General features: G+C 44.4%; 1 protein-coding gene across 3 annotated transcripts in view; it reads left to right on the forward strand.

The window, feature by feature from the left end:
• The window catches only part of FNIP2 (folliculin interacting protein 2), a 94,916-nt gene that overhangs the window by 66,070 nt on the left and 14,619 nt on the right, over nt 1–14,227 (forward strand). For all 3 annotated transcript variants that reach the window (XM_040332400.1, XM_040332385.1, XM_040332393.1), the window contains 3 exons: nt 1,383–1,471; nt 11,874–12,020; nt 13,788–13,957. In XM_040332400.1, the coding sequence (XP_040188334.1) occupies nt 1,383–1,471; nt 11,874–12,020; nt 13,788–13,957 (406 nt within the window). The remainder of the gene's footprint in view (nt 1–1,382; nt 1,472–11,873; nt 12,021–13,787; nt 13,958–14,227) is intronic.

Below are 14,227 nucleotides of genomic sequence, written 5' to 3' on the forward strand. Positions count from 1 at the left end.
TACCTTTTGCAAAAAGTTGCTCCACTTTGTTGCTGTTGAGCTTTTCTGTGCCCCTCTGGGACCTTCCTTCGGTGTTCCTGCCCATGCAGAGCCCTTTTTTTGTGCTCAAATGTGTTATTTCTTTATAAGAACCTATGTATGAACAGAATCTTCTCTGTAATGACCCTAGCAGCCATATTTCTTCATTGACTCCCCCTGTGTTCCTCATTTTTCTTATACCACATAGGGACAAGCCATCTCGGAATTTTTTTTATCCTTGCTTCCCTGGGGCTCCTTTTTATCTCCTACTGTGGGAATATAATTCTTTCTTCCTGTGTCCTGTCTAGAAGGTTCTGTGTGTCAGGACTGTGTCCTTTGGTGCCCTTCCATCCTGCCAACTGACCCCTTTTCTGTTCCCTATAGTCCCTCTATGGGGTTTATTCTTCCTTGTCCACCTGGCTGGGTGGTTAATTTGCCTTTTCTTTCAGGGTTTCTGACTTCAGGGAATGAGTTCCCCTTTCCCTACTTGCATAGTTACATAGTGGGTGAGGTTGAAAAAAGACCAAGTCCAACGTCCAATGTGTGTGATTATATGTCAGTATTGCATTGTATATCCCTATATGTTGTGGTCGCTCTGGTGCTTAACTAATAGTTTTTTTAAACGATCGATGCCCCTGCTGAGACCACTGCCTGTGGAAAGGAATTCCACATCCTTGACGCTCTTGCAGTAAAGAACCCTTTACGTAGTTTATGGTTAATCCTTGTTTCTTCTCATTTTAATGAGTAGCCACGTGTCTTGTTAAACAATTTTCTGCATATAAGTTTTAGCAGTACGGTATTTGTGAATTGAAATCATATCCACTCTATAGCGTCAATTAAATGCCCATTCCCCAAAAGGTTGGGATTCGTGGGTTCCTTATCTAGCGTCCTTCTCGTGGGTTGCAGGGCCAGTGCCTGTTTTTCCGTGCATGTTTTCAAACCAGTGTTTTATTTTTTTTGAGCCTCTACTGTTTCCTGCTTTGTTTGTTTTCTTCTGATGTCATCTGTCTGTATGAGTCCATTGACTTTTTGTTCTTCATGCAGGCTTGTTGCAATCTTGGCTGCCCTGCTGCCCACCCCTCAGTTTGCTTAAGGATGTCCATTGCTCCAAGAATAAAATCCTGTACCCTGTACTGTACAATTAAAGCTGGCCAAAGTTGGATTGTTTTTCCACTGAAACCCAACTGATTCTCCCATTCACACGTTTGAGGTGGATGAAGGAATCCTCTTGCTGTGCTATTGTATTCTGACAGTGGAACTCCTGTTGTCAGAATAAAATAGGTTATGTGTGTTTTTGTTTGCATCTCACGTAATTTTACAGGATTGTCCTAGAAATTATAGCAACTCCTTTTTTTTCTTTACAGGCTATGATCTCATGCAGAAAAATCACTGAATCAAGTCAGCGGGTACAAGTCTATCTCGGTCAGATCATGGAGGCCTTGGCACAGTTCAGGTAGGGTCCTAACATTTTAGTACGAAGCTGTTGTAAATATTAAAAGGGTCCTTGCATTTAATGTTTTTGATCATGTTGATACATAACTCTTTTATAATTGTTTGTACAGCTACTGTAATGCAATATTCCTGTAATATAGCTATGACTTCATGAGTTTTGGCATTCTAATTCATGGATATCTTTTTTCAGTCTTTTATCTGTGTAATATCTTTGAAAAGATCACTGAAATCAACATTCTATGATTTACCTTTGTTGGGTAGCATCATAGTATTAAGTAAGGTTGTTATTGTAACCCCAAATAATCAGTTTGAGGCATTAACACTTATTTAATATTGTAATAAATATTTGGCGAGTAGGAGTGCTGACTAATGTGTTAGTGTTTTCTGGGGGGGGGGGTGGAGAGCATTGCCCTGTCGGAACTACTCAAAGGCACAACGGGAGAGATCGCAGCACTAACATCGCTTTTTTTTTTCTTGTTTTTTTCTTGTTTTTTTTTTTTTTGTTTGTTTCTTTTTGAACTAAAGAAACCTGAACTTGTGTACCAGGCATTACAGTTTGCGATTGCACCTGTAGGAGTGTGTTAAGCCCTCAAGGTGTGGGTGTGTCAGATGATGAAATATAGAGACCCAGACCACACACACAGAGCCAGGCAGATAACCTGGAAGGTTTTTGCCGTGCCCTTATCTTCTCAGTGGACACATTTTAAAAGGCTCCATTTAACAGCCTTCTCATTTGGGGGTCCTATCTGTACACATGTGCAGAATCTCATGGCTTAAAGGGGTTGTAAAGTCAGGTTTATTATCTTAATGCATTCTATGCAATAAGATAAAAATCCTTCTGTGTGGAGCTGCCCCCCTAATACTTACCTGAGCCCCATCTCTGTTCGCAATATTGAATTTCATTGAACTTTGTTATCAACTTCTTTCACTGTAGACATGCTTAATATAAGCATTTTTATCACTTTGTACTGGGATTTTGTTTGGAGCACTATTATTGTTCCTTGATGCACATATCATTTGATGTTGTATATTTATGAATCAATTACTGTATTTATTGGCGTATAACACTCACTTTTGTTACCCTGAAAATAGAGGGTAATCTGTACCTGCATGTTATACGCAGGGGGCCGTGAAAAGTTTTTTTCTGAAACTTCCCTCTTAAAGTTAGGGTGCGTGTTATACGCCGATTAAATACGGTATTTATTTATTTTACATATAGCACTTTATATTACATATTTAAGCAATTATGGTATGGTGATATTGAGGATTTGGTCACATAGCACTACATTATTTATCTATATATTTAAATTTAGCACTTCTAATGGGATTGTGATCAATGCCAGCAGCTGTATATATTGTTTTTTTTCCATCTCATTTTATATATAGTTTACCACAACACATGTGGTTAGTTACATCTCTGGTAGCTCGCAAGATTCTTTGGGCCAGATTCACAAAAGAGATACGACGTCGTATCTCTGTTTCTATCTATGTGACTGATTCATAGAATCAGTTACGCATAGATATCCCTAAGATCCGACAGGTGTAATTGTTTTACACTGTCGGATCTTAGGATGCAGTACCGCGGCCGCCGCTGGGGGGAGTTTGCGTCGTAAACCAGCGTCGGGTATGCAAATTAGGAGTTGCGGCGATCCACGACGGTTTTTCGCATTCGCTACGTCGCCGCTAGTCTAGTTTCCCGTCGCAAAGTTAGTAGTTTTTTTTGGTGCCCTAACTTTAGTCAGCAAATGTATTGCTGTCTAAAGTATGGCCGTCGTTCCCGCGTCAAAATTTAAAAATGAACGTCGTTTGCGTAAGCCGTCCGGGAATACGGAATTACGCTACGCGCGTCGCCGTTCGAAAAACTGACGGCGCGCAAAGCACGACGGGAATTGCGCAACTGAGCATGTGCAGTAGGTCCGGCGCGAGAGCGCGCTTAATTTAAATGGCACACGCCCATTTTAATTGGCCCGCCTTGCGCCGGAGGCCGACGGCGTAGGTTTTCATCGCAAGTGCTTGGTGAATCAGGCACTTGCGATGAAAAATTGCGGCGGTGTAACGTATCTACGATACGTTACGCCGCCGCTCACCTACGTGAATCTGGCCCTTTGTTTTTATAGGTAAGTATAACCTGTTATTTTTATAGAAAAAAAACAAGACTAATGCCGCGTACACACCGTCACTTTATGTGATGAAAAAATTAAAAATTATTTAAAAACGTCAATTTAAATGACCGTGTGTGGGGGAAAACAATGTTTTATGTCTTGTGAAAAACGACAAAAAAAAATTGAAGCATGTTTCAATTTTATGTGTCGTTTTTCAAAACGTCGTTTTTTGTTTCACAGAAATTGACCGTGTGTAGCAAAAAACGACGTTTAAAACAACGTTTTTAAACCCGCGCATGCCCAGAAGCAAGTTATGAAGCGAGCTTCAATGGAAAAAAGTGGTGAACGTAACCTCGCTTTGCTAGAGCATTGTGAAAAAAACGATGGTGTGTAGGCAAAAGCGTCTTTGAAAATTGAAGTTTCAAAAACGTCGTTTTCTTTATCGTTACATCACGGGACACAGAGCGGCATTCATTACTATATGGGTTATATGGAGTACCTTCAGGTGATGGACACTGGCAATCTCAAACAGGAAATGCCCCTCCCTATATAACCCCCTCCCATAGGAGGAGTACCTCAGTTTTTACGCCAGTGTCTTAGGTGTTGGTCATGGTTTAGCTTGCCTCCGCATCCTTGGGATTAGGTGAGCTAACCGGTTCTGTCCAAAGGCCTCAGCGCTAAAGTGGTCAGTAACCGGACCCCAAACCCTTGGGGTATAGCCCATAATGCTTTTCTTTTTAGAGAGCTGGACCCTGGGCCCAGAACTTAGAAACCTTTGGGTGCCTAATGTTTCTGTTGCCAGAGTGCTATATGGGCCCAGGACAGTGGATCCTTCATAGGAACCCAGGGCCTGAAGGTCTAGACATCCCCACGGAGATGGGGGAAGATTGGGCCTCTTGCTTGGCAAAGTCCTGCGGCATGGAGCAGGTAAGTGAGGGGAAAACTTGCGGAACTTGGTTCTTAGCAGGTTTTTTCTGGGGGGTCACAGGGGACATGCCTAAAAGTTATGCGCTGCATCTGGCAAACTAGTCACATATCTTAATGATAGGATGGCTCTATGTGTATTTTTTCCCCATAAGAAGTGACCTCCCTTGTAGTGTTGGAAAAGCATTTGAGTAGGGCCTGTGTAATATAAAGTGTATGTGTGTGTCAGAGAGCTATGCTTACCTGCAAGCCTCCAGGCGATGCTCCATCAGTCTTCCTCCTCAGAGCCTGCAAAGCAGGCAAAACGCTGACCTCCTCGTGGTTCCAGCTGGAGCAGAGAGGCTCCCTTCCCCCAAACCCCCCCCCCCCCTATCGGCGGGCGCGCGCGCGTTCACGTGTTATAGGCGCAATTCGCGCCGTTTAGCTGAGGGGGGAAGGGCGGGTCAGTGGTTTAAGGAAGGGGCGGCCCTTCCTTTTCGTTCCAAACAGCTCATTCGATACATTGGAACTGGGGAGGAAAGACCAGAGCGGCAGCACGGGGCGCCGAGGACACACAGTGGCCAAAAAGAATATTGCAGTCTTCAGGAGACTGTTTTCAAGCCTAGAAATAGGCTGTTTCTTTCCATCTCATAGTTTTTCTTGCAATACTACTCAGGGGGACAGAATGCTTTTTCTTTCCTGGATTTGAAAAAAAAAAAAAAAAAAAGTCATCTAGGGGAGAGGAAGCATTTTTTTTCCCCCAAACAGGTGTTTGGGCAATTAACATTTATAGTTCCAAGTACCAATAGGTAGCAGGTGTACCTCGGTATTGTACCATGGCATCCGGGTCAGAGGGTACAAGAGGTGGGGATTCCCCCAGAGAGTCTGAGGTCTCGGACAAAGCTATGCCGCTGCTTTCCCCACAGGGAGCCTTGGGGCCATCGGGATCTGGGGCTGGAGCTGGCGCGGGTCAGTCCAACCCTAAGATGGTCACGGACGAGGTATTACTCACCTCTTTAAGAGAGATGGAGAAAAGAATGGGAAAAATGATAGCCACAGCTATGCGGGGCAGTAAACGGATTAGATCTCCGTCGCCCGAGCGTGGACCCTCAGAAGAGGAGGTCCTTTCCTCAGGGGAATTGGACGATCTCTTGGACAAGGACCAAGTAGGTTCAGGGATCGAAGATCCGGATACAGAGGAGTCTGGAGCAGTCTCCCAAGGGGAGGGCTGGTGGATTCAAGCCTTAACGGACTTGGTCCATAATGCATTCAACTTGCCAGTACCAGATCTCCAGGTATCGACGGTTTCAGCTTTGGGTTCACTGAGGGCGCCTCAAAGCAATGCAGTGTTTCCGATCCACCCTCTATTAGAGGGAGTTTTGTTCCAAGATTGGAACAAGCCAGATAAAATCTTCTTACCACCTAAAAGATTCTCTGCCCTATATCCTATGGAAGATAAATTTTCCAAGAAATGGGCTACTCCTGCAGTGGACGCAGCCATCTCATGTGTTAACAAGTCGTTAACATGCCCTGTAGAAAACATACAGGTATTCAAGGATCCAGTTGATAAACGCTTGGAAGCACTACTTAAGAACTCCTTCACTACTGCAGGGGCAGTAGTACAGCCAGCTGTGGCTGCGATTGGGGTTGCTCAAGCATTATCTGATCAAATTAAGCAGATGCTTAAACTTATTCCTGCCCAGCAGGCAGAAGAATTTTCGGATGTCCCTAGGGCCATATGTTTTACGCAATTAAGGATTCTATCCAGCAAGTGTCACGTTTATCGTTATCCCTTATCCATATGAGAAGACTCTTATGGTTAAAGAGCTGGGAGGCCGAGCCCCCATGCAAGAAGCTCCTGGTAGGGTTTCCCTTCTATGGAGGACGACTCTTCGGAGAAGACCTAGATAAATACATTCAGACCATTTCAAACGGCAAAAGTACTCTCTTGCCAACTAAGAAGAAGTTTCAGGGGCCTGCGTTTAAACGACAGTACTCCCCTGGGCAGGGGCCCTCTAATGCCAAACAGTATCGACGGCCTCCTGCGAAAGCAAACTTCGGCTTCAACAGCAAGTCTCAAGGACAGGCTGCTAGAGGCAGAAAGCAGTGGTTTCGCAAACCAGCAAAACCAGCCCCCAAGCCAGCCTTATGAAGGGGCGCCCCCACCCACGAAGGTGGGGGGAAGGCTGCGACTCTTTTCAGAGGTTTGGGAAGCCAGCATTCCCGACGAGTGGGTACGGTCTTCCGTGGCCACGGGCTACAAATTAGATTTCCTAAAGTTTCCTCCTCCTCATTTCCAGGAGTCGAGGATTCCAAACGATCCGGAGAAAGGAGCCGCATTAATGTCGGCATTAAATCATCTACTTTCCCAGGAAGTAATAGTAGAGGTACCAGTCCTGGAACAGGGGCTAGGTTTCTACTCCAACCTATTCATCATCCCGAAGTCCAATGGAGATGTCAGGCCAATTTTGGACCTAAAGATGGTAAATGCATACCTAAAGATCCGCTCATTTCGGATGGAATCCGTGCGGTCAGCAGCTGCCACACTCCAAAAGGACGACTTCATGGCGTCCATAGACATAAAGGATGCCTACCTTCATGTTCCAATTTATCAGCCACATCAAAAATATCTACGCTTCATGGTGGCTTTGCGTCACTTCCAATTCGTGGCGCTTCCCTTCGGGTTGGCTACGGCCCCCCGGGTGTTCACGAAGGTCCTAGCTCCAATCCTAGCCAAACTAAGGATCCAAGGGGTCACGATCCTAGCATACCTGGACGACCTCCTAGTCATAGATCACTCGTCTCCCGGCTTGGAGCGAGCAGTGGCCCTCACGGTCCAATACCTCGAGAAGTTCGGCTGGGTCCTAAATCGAGAAAAGTCAGCTTTCCTGCCCACAAGGCAGTTGGAATATCTCGGCATGAGATTAGACACAGAACAACAAAGAGTGTTTCTACCTCTGAGGAAGGTCAAAGCCATCAAGGAATTAATCCTACTGGTTCTAAGCAAAAAGGAACCGACTATTCGCCTATGTATGAGGTTACTAGGCAAGATGGTGGCCACATTCGAGGCGGTACCATACGCCCAGAGTCACACTCGCATCCTGCAGGCAGCCATCCTGTCAGCATGGAGCAGAAGGCCACAGGCCTTGGATATCCCGTTGCCGCTCTCATCAAGAGTCCGACAAAGTCTGTGTTGGTGGTTAGACCCTCAGAACCTACTGAAGGGGAGATCTTTCAGCCCAGTGGCTTGGAAGATAGTGACCACAGACGCCAGCCTGACAGGCTGGGGAGCAATTTTGGATGGTTGCACTCGCCAAGGTACTTGGGCAAAGCTAGAGGAGCAGTTGCCCATCAACATCTTGGAGCTCAGAGCTGCTCGACTAGCCCTCAGGGCTTGGACGTCAAAATTGCAGGGGTTCCCGGTGAGAATTCAATCAGACAATGCCACGGCCGTGGCATACATAAATCACCAAGGGGGAACCAGGAGTCAAGCCGCTCAGAGAGAGGTGAGCTTGATTCTCCTATGGGCAGAGGCTCATGTGCCCTGCATATCGGCAATATTCATTCCCGGAGTGGACAACTTTCAGGCGGACTTCTTAAGCCGCCAGACTCTATGGCCGGGGGAATGGTCTCTGCATCCACAAATCTTTCAAGCACTCTGCCAAAGATGGGGAGTGCCGGACGTGGATGTCATGGCATCGAGACTCAACAAGAAGCTAGACAGGTTCATGTCCCGCTCAAGGGATCCGATGGCCTGCGGAACCGATGCGCTGGTTTGCCCTTGGCATCAGTTCAAACTTCTTTATGCGTTTCCCCCGCTCCAGTTACTACCCCGCCTGCTGCGCAGGATCAGGGTGGAGCACATACCAGTCATCCTGGTAGCTCCAGCATGGCCCAGAAGGGCATGGTACTCACTAATCTTAAGGATGGTAGTGGGAGACCCTTGGACTCTTCCTCTACGGCCAGACCTGCTATCGCAAGGTCCGATCCTCCACCCTGCCTTACGGCATCTAAATTTGACGGCCTGGAAGCTGAATCCCTGATTCTCAGGGGTAGAGGTCTGTCTCAGAAAGTAATCTCTACCCTAATCAGAGCCAGGAAACCGGTCTCTAGGGTGATTTATCACAGGGTCTGGAAGGCCTATGTAGGCTGGTGTGAGTCCAAGCTATGGCTTCCTCGCAAATTCACCATTGATAGAGTTTTAAGTTTTCTCCAGCTAGGAGTGGATAAAGGATTGGCATTAAGCATAATCAAAGGACAGATTTCTGCTCTGTCAGTGTGGTTTCAGCGGCCGCTGGCCACCCACTCGCTGGTTAAGACCTTCCTTCAAGGGGTCTTACGTATTAAACCTCCAGTTAAATCCCCGCTTTGCCCGTGGGATTTAAACCTTGTTCTGTCAAGTTTACAGAAACAACCGTTTGAGCCGTTGGCTGAAATTCCTTTGGTTTTACTGACAAGGAAGTTAGTATTTTTGGTCGCCATAGTTTCCGCAAGAAGAGTATCGGAACTGGCGGCCTTATCCTGTAAGGAACCATATCTTATTTTTCATAAGGACAGGGTCGTTCTCCGCCCTCATCCTTCCTTCCTACCGAAGGTTATATCCAGTTTTCATTTGAACCAGGATTTGGTATTACCATCCTTCTTCCCTAAACCTACTTCCAGAAAGGAAGGGTTGCTGCATACCTTGGATATCGTCAGGGCCATGAAGGCCTATCTTAAAGCTACAAAGAAGATCCGGAAAACAGATGTGCTGTTCATATTACCGGATGGGCCCAAGAAGGGGCAGGCAGCTGCAAAGTCCACCATTTCTAGGTGGATTAAGCAATTAATCACTCAGGCCTACGGCTTGAAAGGGTTGCCTCCTCCAGTATCATTAAAGGCTCATTCTACTAGGGCCATGGGCGCCTCCTGGGCAGCACACCACCAGATCTCTATGGCTCAAGTTTGCAAGGCGGCAACCTGGTCTTCTGTCCACACGTTTACAAAATTCTACCAGTTGGACGTAAGAAGGAATTCTGATACAGCCTTTGGGCAGGCAGTGCTGCAGGCTGCAGTTTGAGACCCTCGGATTCCGGGGGCTCCTCTTTTTTGAGTTAAATTTAAAATTTAAGATTATTTTTCTCAACTAAGTTGGATTTATTATGATTTGAGTATTTCTCTAAATTAAATCCTTTTGTCTTGGAGATGTTCTCCCTCCCCTCATTGTAAGCATTGCTTTGGGACATCCCATATAGTAATGAATGCCGCTCTGTGTCCCGTGATGTAACGATAAAGAAAAAGAGATTTTTAATACAGCTTACCTGTAAAATCTTTTTCTTGGAGTACATCACGGGACACAGAGCTCCCACCCCTCTTTTGAGGACCATTTTGGGAGGCATACTGCTTGCTACAAAACTGAGGTACTCCTCCTATGGGAGGGGGTTATATAGGGAGGGGCATTTCCTGTTTGAGATTGCCAGTGTCCATCACCTGAAGGTACTCCATATAACCCATATAGTAATGAATGCCGCTCTGTGTCCCGTGATGTACTCCAAGAAAAAGATTTTACAGGTAAGCTGTATTAAAAATCTCTTTTTTTACTTCACAGAAAATGTCGTTTTTTTTCATCACATAAAGTGATGGTGTGTACGGGGCATCCGTTTTGGTCTGTAGAGCTGCCTTGTAATGAGCAGGTCAAATGAAGACGAAAAATCGTTGTTTCTGATCTGCCTTGGCCTTTAGTCAAGAGTACCTTTATTGCTGTGTAAGAAGTTGACGCTTGTAAAAACATACACGCCCTTCTGCTTTCATCATTCGTAGGCTTTGGGCTCTAAATCCAAGCCTCAGTCCCAGCGCCACAAAAATACCTGAATTTCTAAACCTCTGTTAAGCAAGGAGACTTGGGACCTCCTGGTAGTGAAGGAATGCTCCCACTCGCTTAGGTGAGCGGACATTTGCTGGCCTCCATGGATGTTTGTTGGAGGATTGGCTCCCTTGTATAGTTGCTTGCGGTTACATGCTGGGATTTCTGAGCCTATTAATGCTTTCAGAGCCGAACGGCAACATTTGGGCCAACCTAGATCTCAAAAGACTAAAGTTTCCCCAAGTGCAAAAGTTTCATATGGAATCTGTTCGATGCCACCCTCCAGCAGGGGGCTTTTCTGGCATCACTGGACACCAAGAATGCTTATTTGCATATCCCAATGTTTGTGGTAGAAGGTAGAGCTGCACGATTCTGGTCTAAATGAGAATCACGATTCTTTTGCTTAGACTAAAGATCACGATTCTCTCACGATTTTCAAAAACTGAATGCCAGAACTCCCCCCCCCCCCCCCCAAATAAATAAATAAATAAATAAATAAATCTGTGATTTATCTGAAAATATGAATATATAAAAAACAGACCAGTGATGTGTCTATAATGTTAAAGATCATATAACTCCTATGAAAAAAGCAGAATCAAACTTTGATTCTGCTTTTTTCATAGGAGTTATATGGTCTTTAACATTATAGACCTATCACTGGTCTCTCTCTTTTTTTTATACATCAGAAGCAGTACCGCCAGCAACCATTGGGTGGCGCATGGATACACACAGTTGTACAGAACTGTGAGAAAGATTAATACATCAGAAGCAGTACCGCCGGCAACCACTGGGTGGTGCATGGATACACACTACAGTTGTACAGAACTGTGAGAGAAGCCCAGGCATCTATCCAGCGGCGCAGGCTGCTGACGTCGGTTCCGATATCGGCGCTGGTTACGTTGAACCAGCGGTGAACACAGAAGAATCGCGGGTCATCCGCGGGGAGATCGCAGGCGGGGAGAATCGAGATTGCGATTCTCTCTGCGATTAATCGCGCAGCTCTAGTAGAAGGCTGACATTTATAGTTTACAGGGCTGCTACCTGGTCGGTTCATACTTTTTATGACGTTTTAACTGGTGAGCATTTGGGCCACAGCAGATGTGAACTCTGGTCGGTAGGTCTTGCAGGCAGCTGCGTGAGGCTCTAACCTGTTTTGTTTTTTTGGGCCGTGTGCCCTCCCCTCATATTCAGTTCTTTGAGAAGTATCTATCCTAGTGAAGGATTCCCCTGTGTTCTGTGATGTTCGATGGAGAAAATGGGATTTGTGTTTTACCTCTAAAATCCTTCTCTTGGAGTACATCACAGGATACTGGGATCCCACCTCTCTTGTGTTGAGTTGGGTGTGTGCGTGTGTCAGCATAACCCTATCATAGTGGATATGAATATGCCATGTGTCCTGAGATGTACTCCAAGAATGATCTTGCAGGTAATCCAAAAATCCAATTTTTTTTTATTTAATTTTTTTTTTTTGGGGGGGTTTTTTATGTATATGGATTTATACTTGTGTATAACTGAAAAGATGTTGATGGGTTTAAATTGCTTTTGTGTATTATTAGGGAGACCATCTGGAATCTGTACTGTGCCCCTCGCATTGCTGAACCAGTGTGGCTTACCATGATGTCCAGCACTACTGAGAAAGGTCAGCTTTGCCAGCATTTTCTTAAAGAGCTGACCTACCTAATTGAGCAACTTAACAAGAACCAGTAAGTACATCTTCGCCTTTGGTTATTTGGAAGTACTTCTTTGGCTGGTGTACACAGCAAACAGTGAAAATGTTTTTTTGTACTTGTTCAATGACCATGGTGTTCTTTGTCCTGTTCTTGCATAAATGGAAAGCTGCCCTTAACACCTTGCTTGGCATTAGTCGCTGTGTTTTGATGAATGTTGTAAAACTATTTTGTAGTCAGCCAAGTGGTATTTAGTTTTCCTCAACGGAGAACACCTAGACAGACAATGTGCTTCCTAGAGTGCAAGATACCAGCCCTTGATTATAACAATTATGAGAAAGTGTTCCAAGCAGCTAGCAAGAAAATTTGTCTAGGTCTGCCCAATTATCCATGTGTCTTTCTGAAACCTCAGATGTTTAAAGGGAATCTATGGTCCCAGCACACACTTTTCATCAGCATTATAATTGCAATACAAACAATAGCTTTTGACAATGCAACATAAGCTTACTTGAAAAATCTCCTTTCATGCTGTAAGTGCTTCCTATCTGCTGCCAACACTCTTCACAACTTCCTGGATTCCTTGCATGCTTTGCAGCTTCTCCTCTGCTGTTTACTCTTGATTTCTAAGGACTACATATCCCATGGTACCTTGGCAATTTGGGTTTGCTCTAGTGACTCTGAAGCCTGAAACACCTCTCAGCATCTCAGTAGTTCAGAAGGCAGGATCTGTGAATTATGTGACATAGCTGCTGTACCCATTAACGGGTGAATACATGTCACAGAATTTAAGAAAGTAAATATGTGGGGATCTTTACAAACTTCAAAGTCATTTATATTTTTAAGGAGTAGACTAGAAATAATTGAAATACAATGTGGAAATGAATATACTATTTTACATTTTGACTATAGACGATTTTAAAAACCTACGATAAAGCATGAGATCGCCAGGAACAGACTGAACAACGAACTTAAACTTCCTATACTGTGTGGGTGGCTGCCTAGAGACAGGTGTTGGTGTTCTTTATGTGAACTTACGGATATATATAACATGTCTGCAGAAATTCTCCAATGCAATGTCCATCCCAGAAAAGCCATCTTGACCCCACTGGGCCCTACTACCACAATATTGCAATGAATGGTCCACTTACTGTAAGACAAAATGTTTGTTTTAGTTGGGAAAAGCCATTGACCTTTTTTTTTTTTATTATTATGCTTGTTGTATTGTGAATTTTTTTTTTTTTTTGCAAGTTTGTTATGGAGCAAATCTCTTGCTTCTGCTTGGTTGACATTTAACCTTTTAAAATGTTAGTTTTATTTGCCTTCCCTCCATTTTGGCTGTGAAGGACCTTCTGTGATCGCACCACCTCGCTAAGTTCTTAGGTTTATAGGATAGAATACAAAACCAAAGACTGTTCCCAGCTCCACTTGTCAGCCAGCCTAACAGTTTGCGTTAAAAACAGGGGTTTAGTTTGCACACGTTTGCAAATACATGCGTACGTTGTGGAGGCAGTAAAAAGGCTCCCCATGGTTATCTGCAGTCCTAACTCCATTTTTGAGAGCCTCCCGTAGTAACACAATGCAAACTGTTAGGTTAATTCAGTTGGTTGCAGGCTTGGCTGAAAAGTTGAGCTGGGAATTTTCTTTGGTTTTGTTTTACGTACATTGCCCTTCTATGTGCTCCTTGCAGCGAAGGCCAGTTATAGGTAGGGACAGTGGCCACTAGTTTGTATTATAAGATATAATGTGGTTGCTGACATTTTTGGCTTTGACTTACTGTGGATGAACATACTTTTTTTTCCTTAGGTTTTTTGCAGCACTTCTCACTGCAGTTTTAACTTACCACTTGGCATGGGTTCCCACTGTGATGCCAAATGACCATCCTCCTATAAAGTCTTTCAGTGAAAAGCACACTTCTCAGTCTGTCAGTCTGCTGGCCAAATCGCATCCATATAATCCTCTTTGGGCACAACTGGGTGAGTATTGGTCACATAGAGGGCATTTGACGGTTAATTTACTAAAACTGGAGAGTGCAAAATCTGGTGCAACTGTGCTTTGTAGCCAATCGGCTTCTAACTTCAGTATGTTCAATTAAGCTTTGGCAAAAAATCCTGAAAGCTGATTGATTTAGTTCTGTATAGAAACCAGATTTTGCAGTTTTAGCAAATCAACCGCACTGTTCTTTTTATGGTAACAAATATACCACTGTCTGCTACTGTATTTTTGTCAAATTTGTTTTAAAAAAT

This window comes from Rana temporaria, chromosome 1 (assembly GCF_905171775.1).
Source record: "Rana temporaria chromosome 1, aRanTem1.1, whole genome shotgun sequence".
Taxonomy (NCBI): domain Eukaryota; kingdom Metazoa; phylum Chordata; class Amphibia; order Anura; family Ranidae; genus Rana; species Rana temporaria.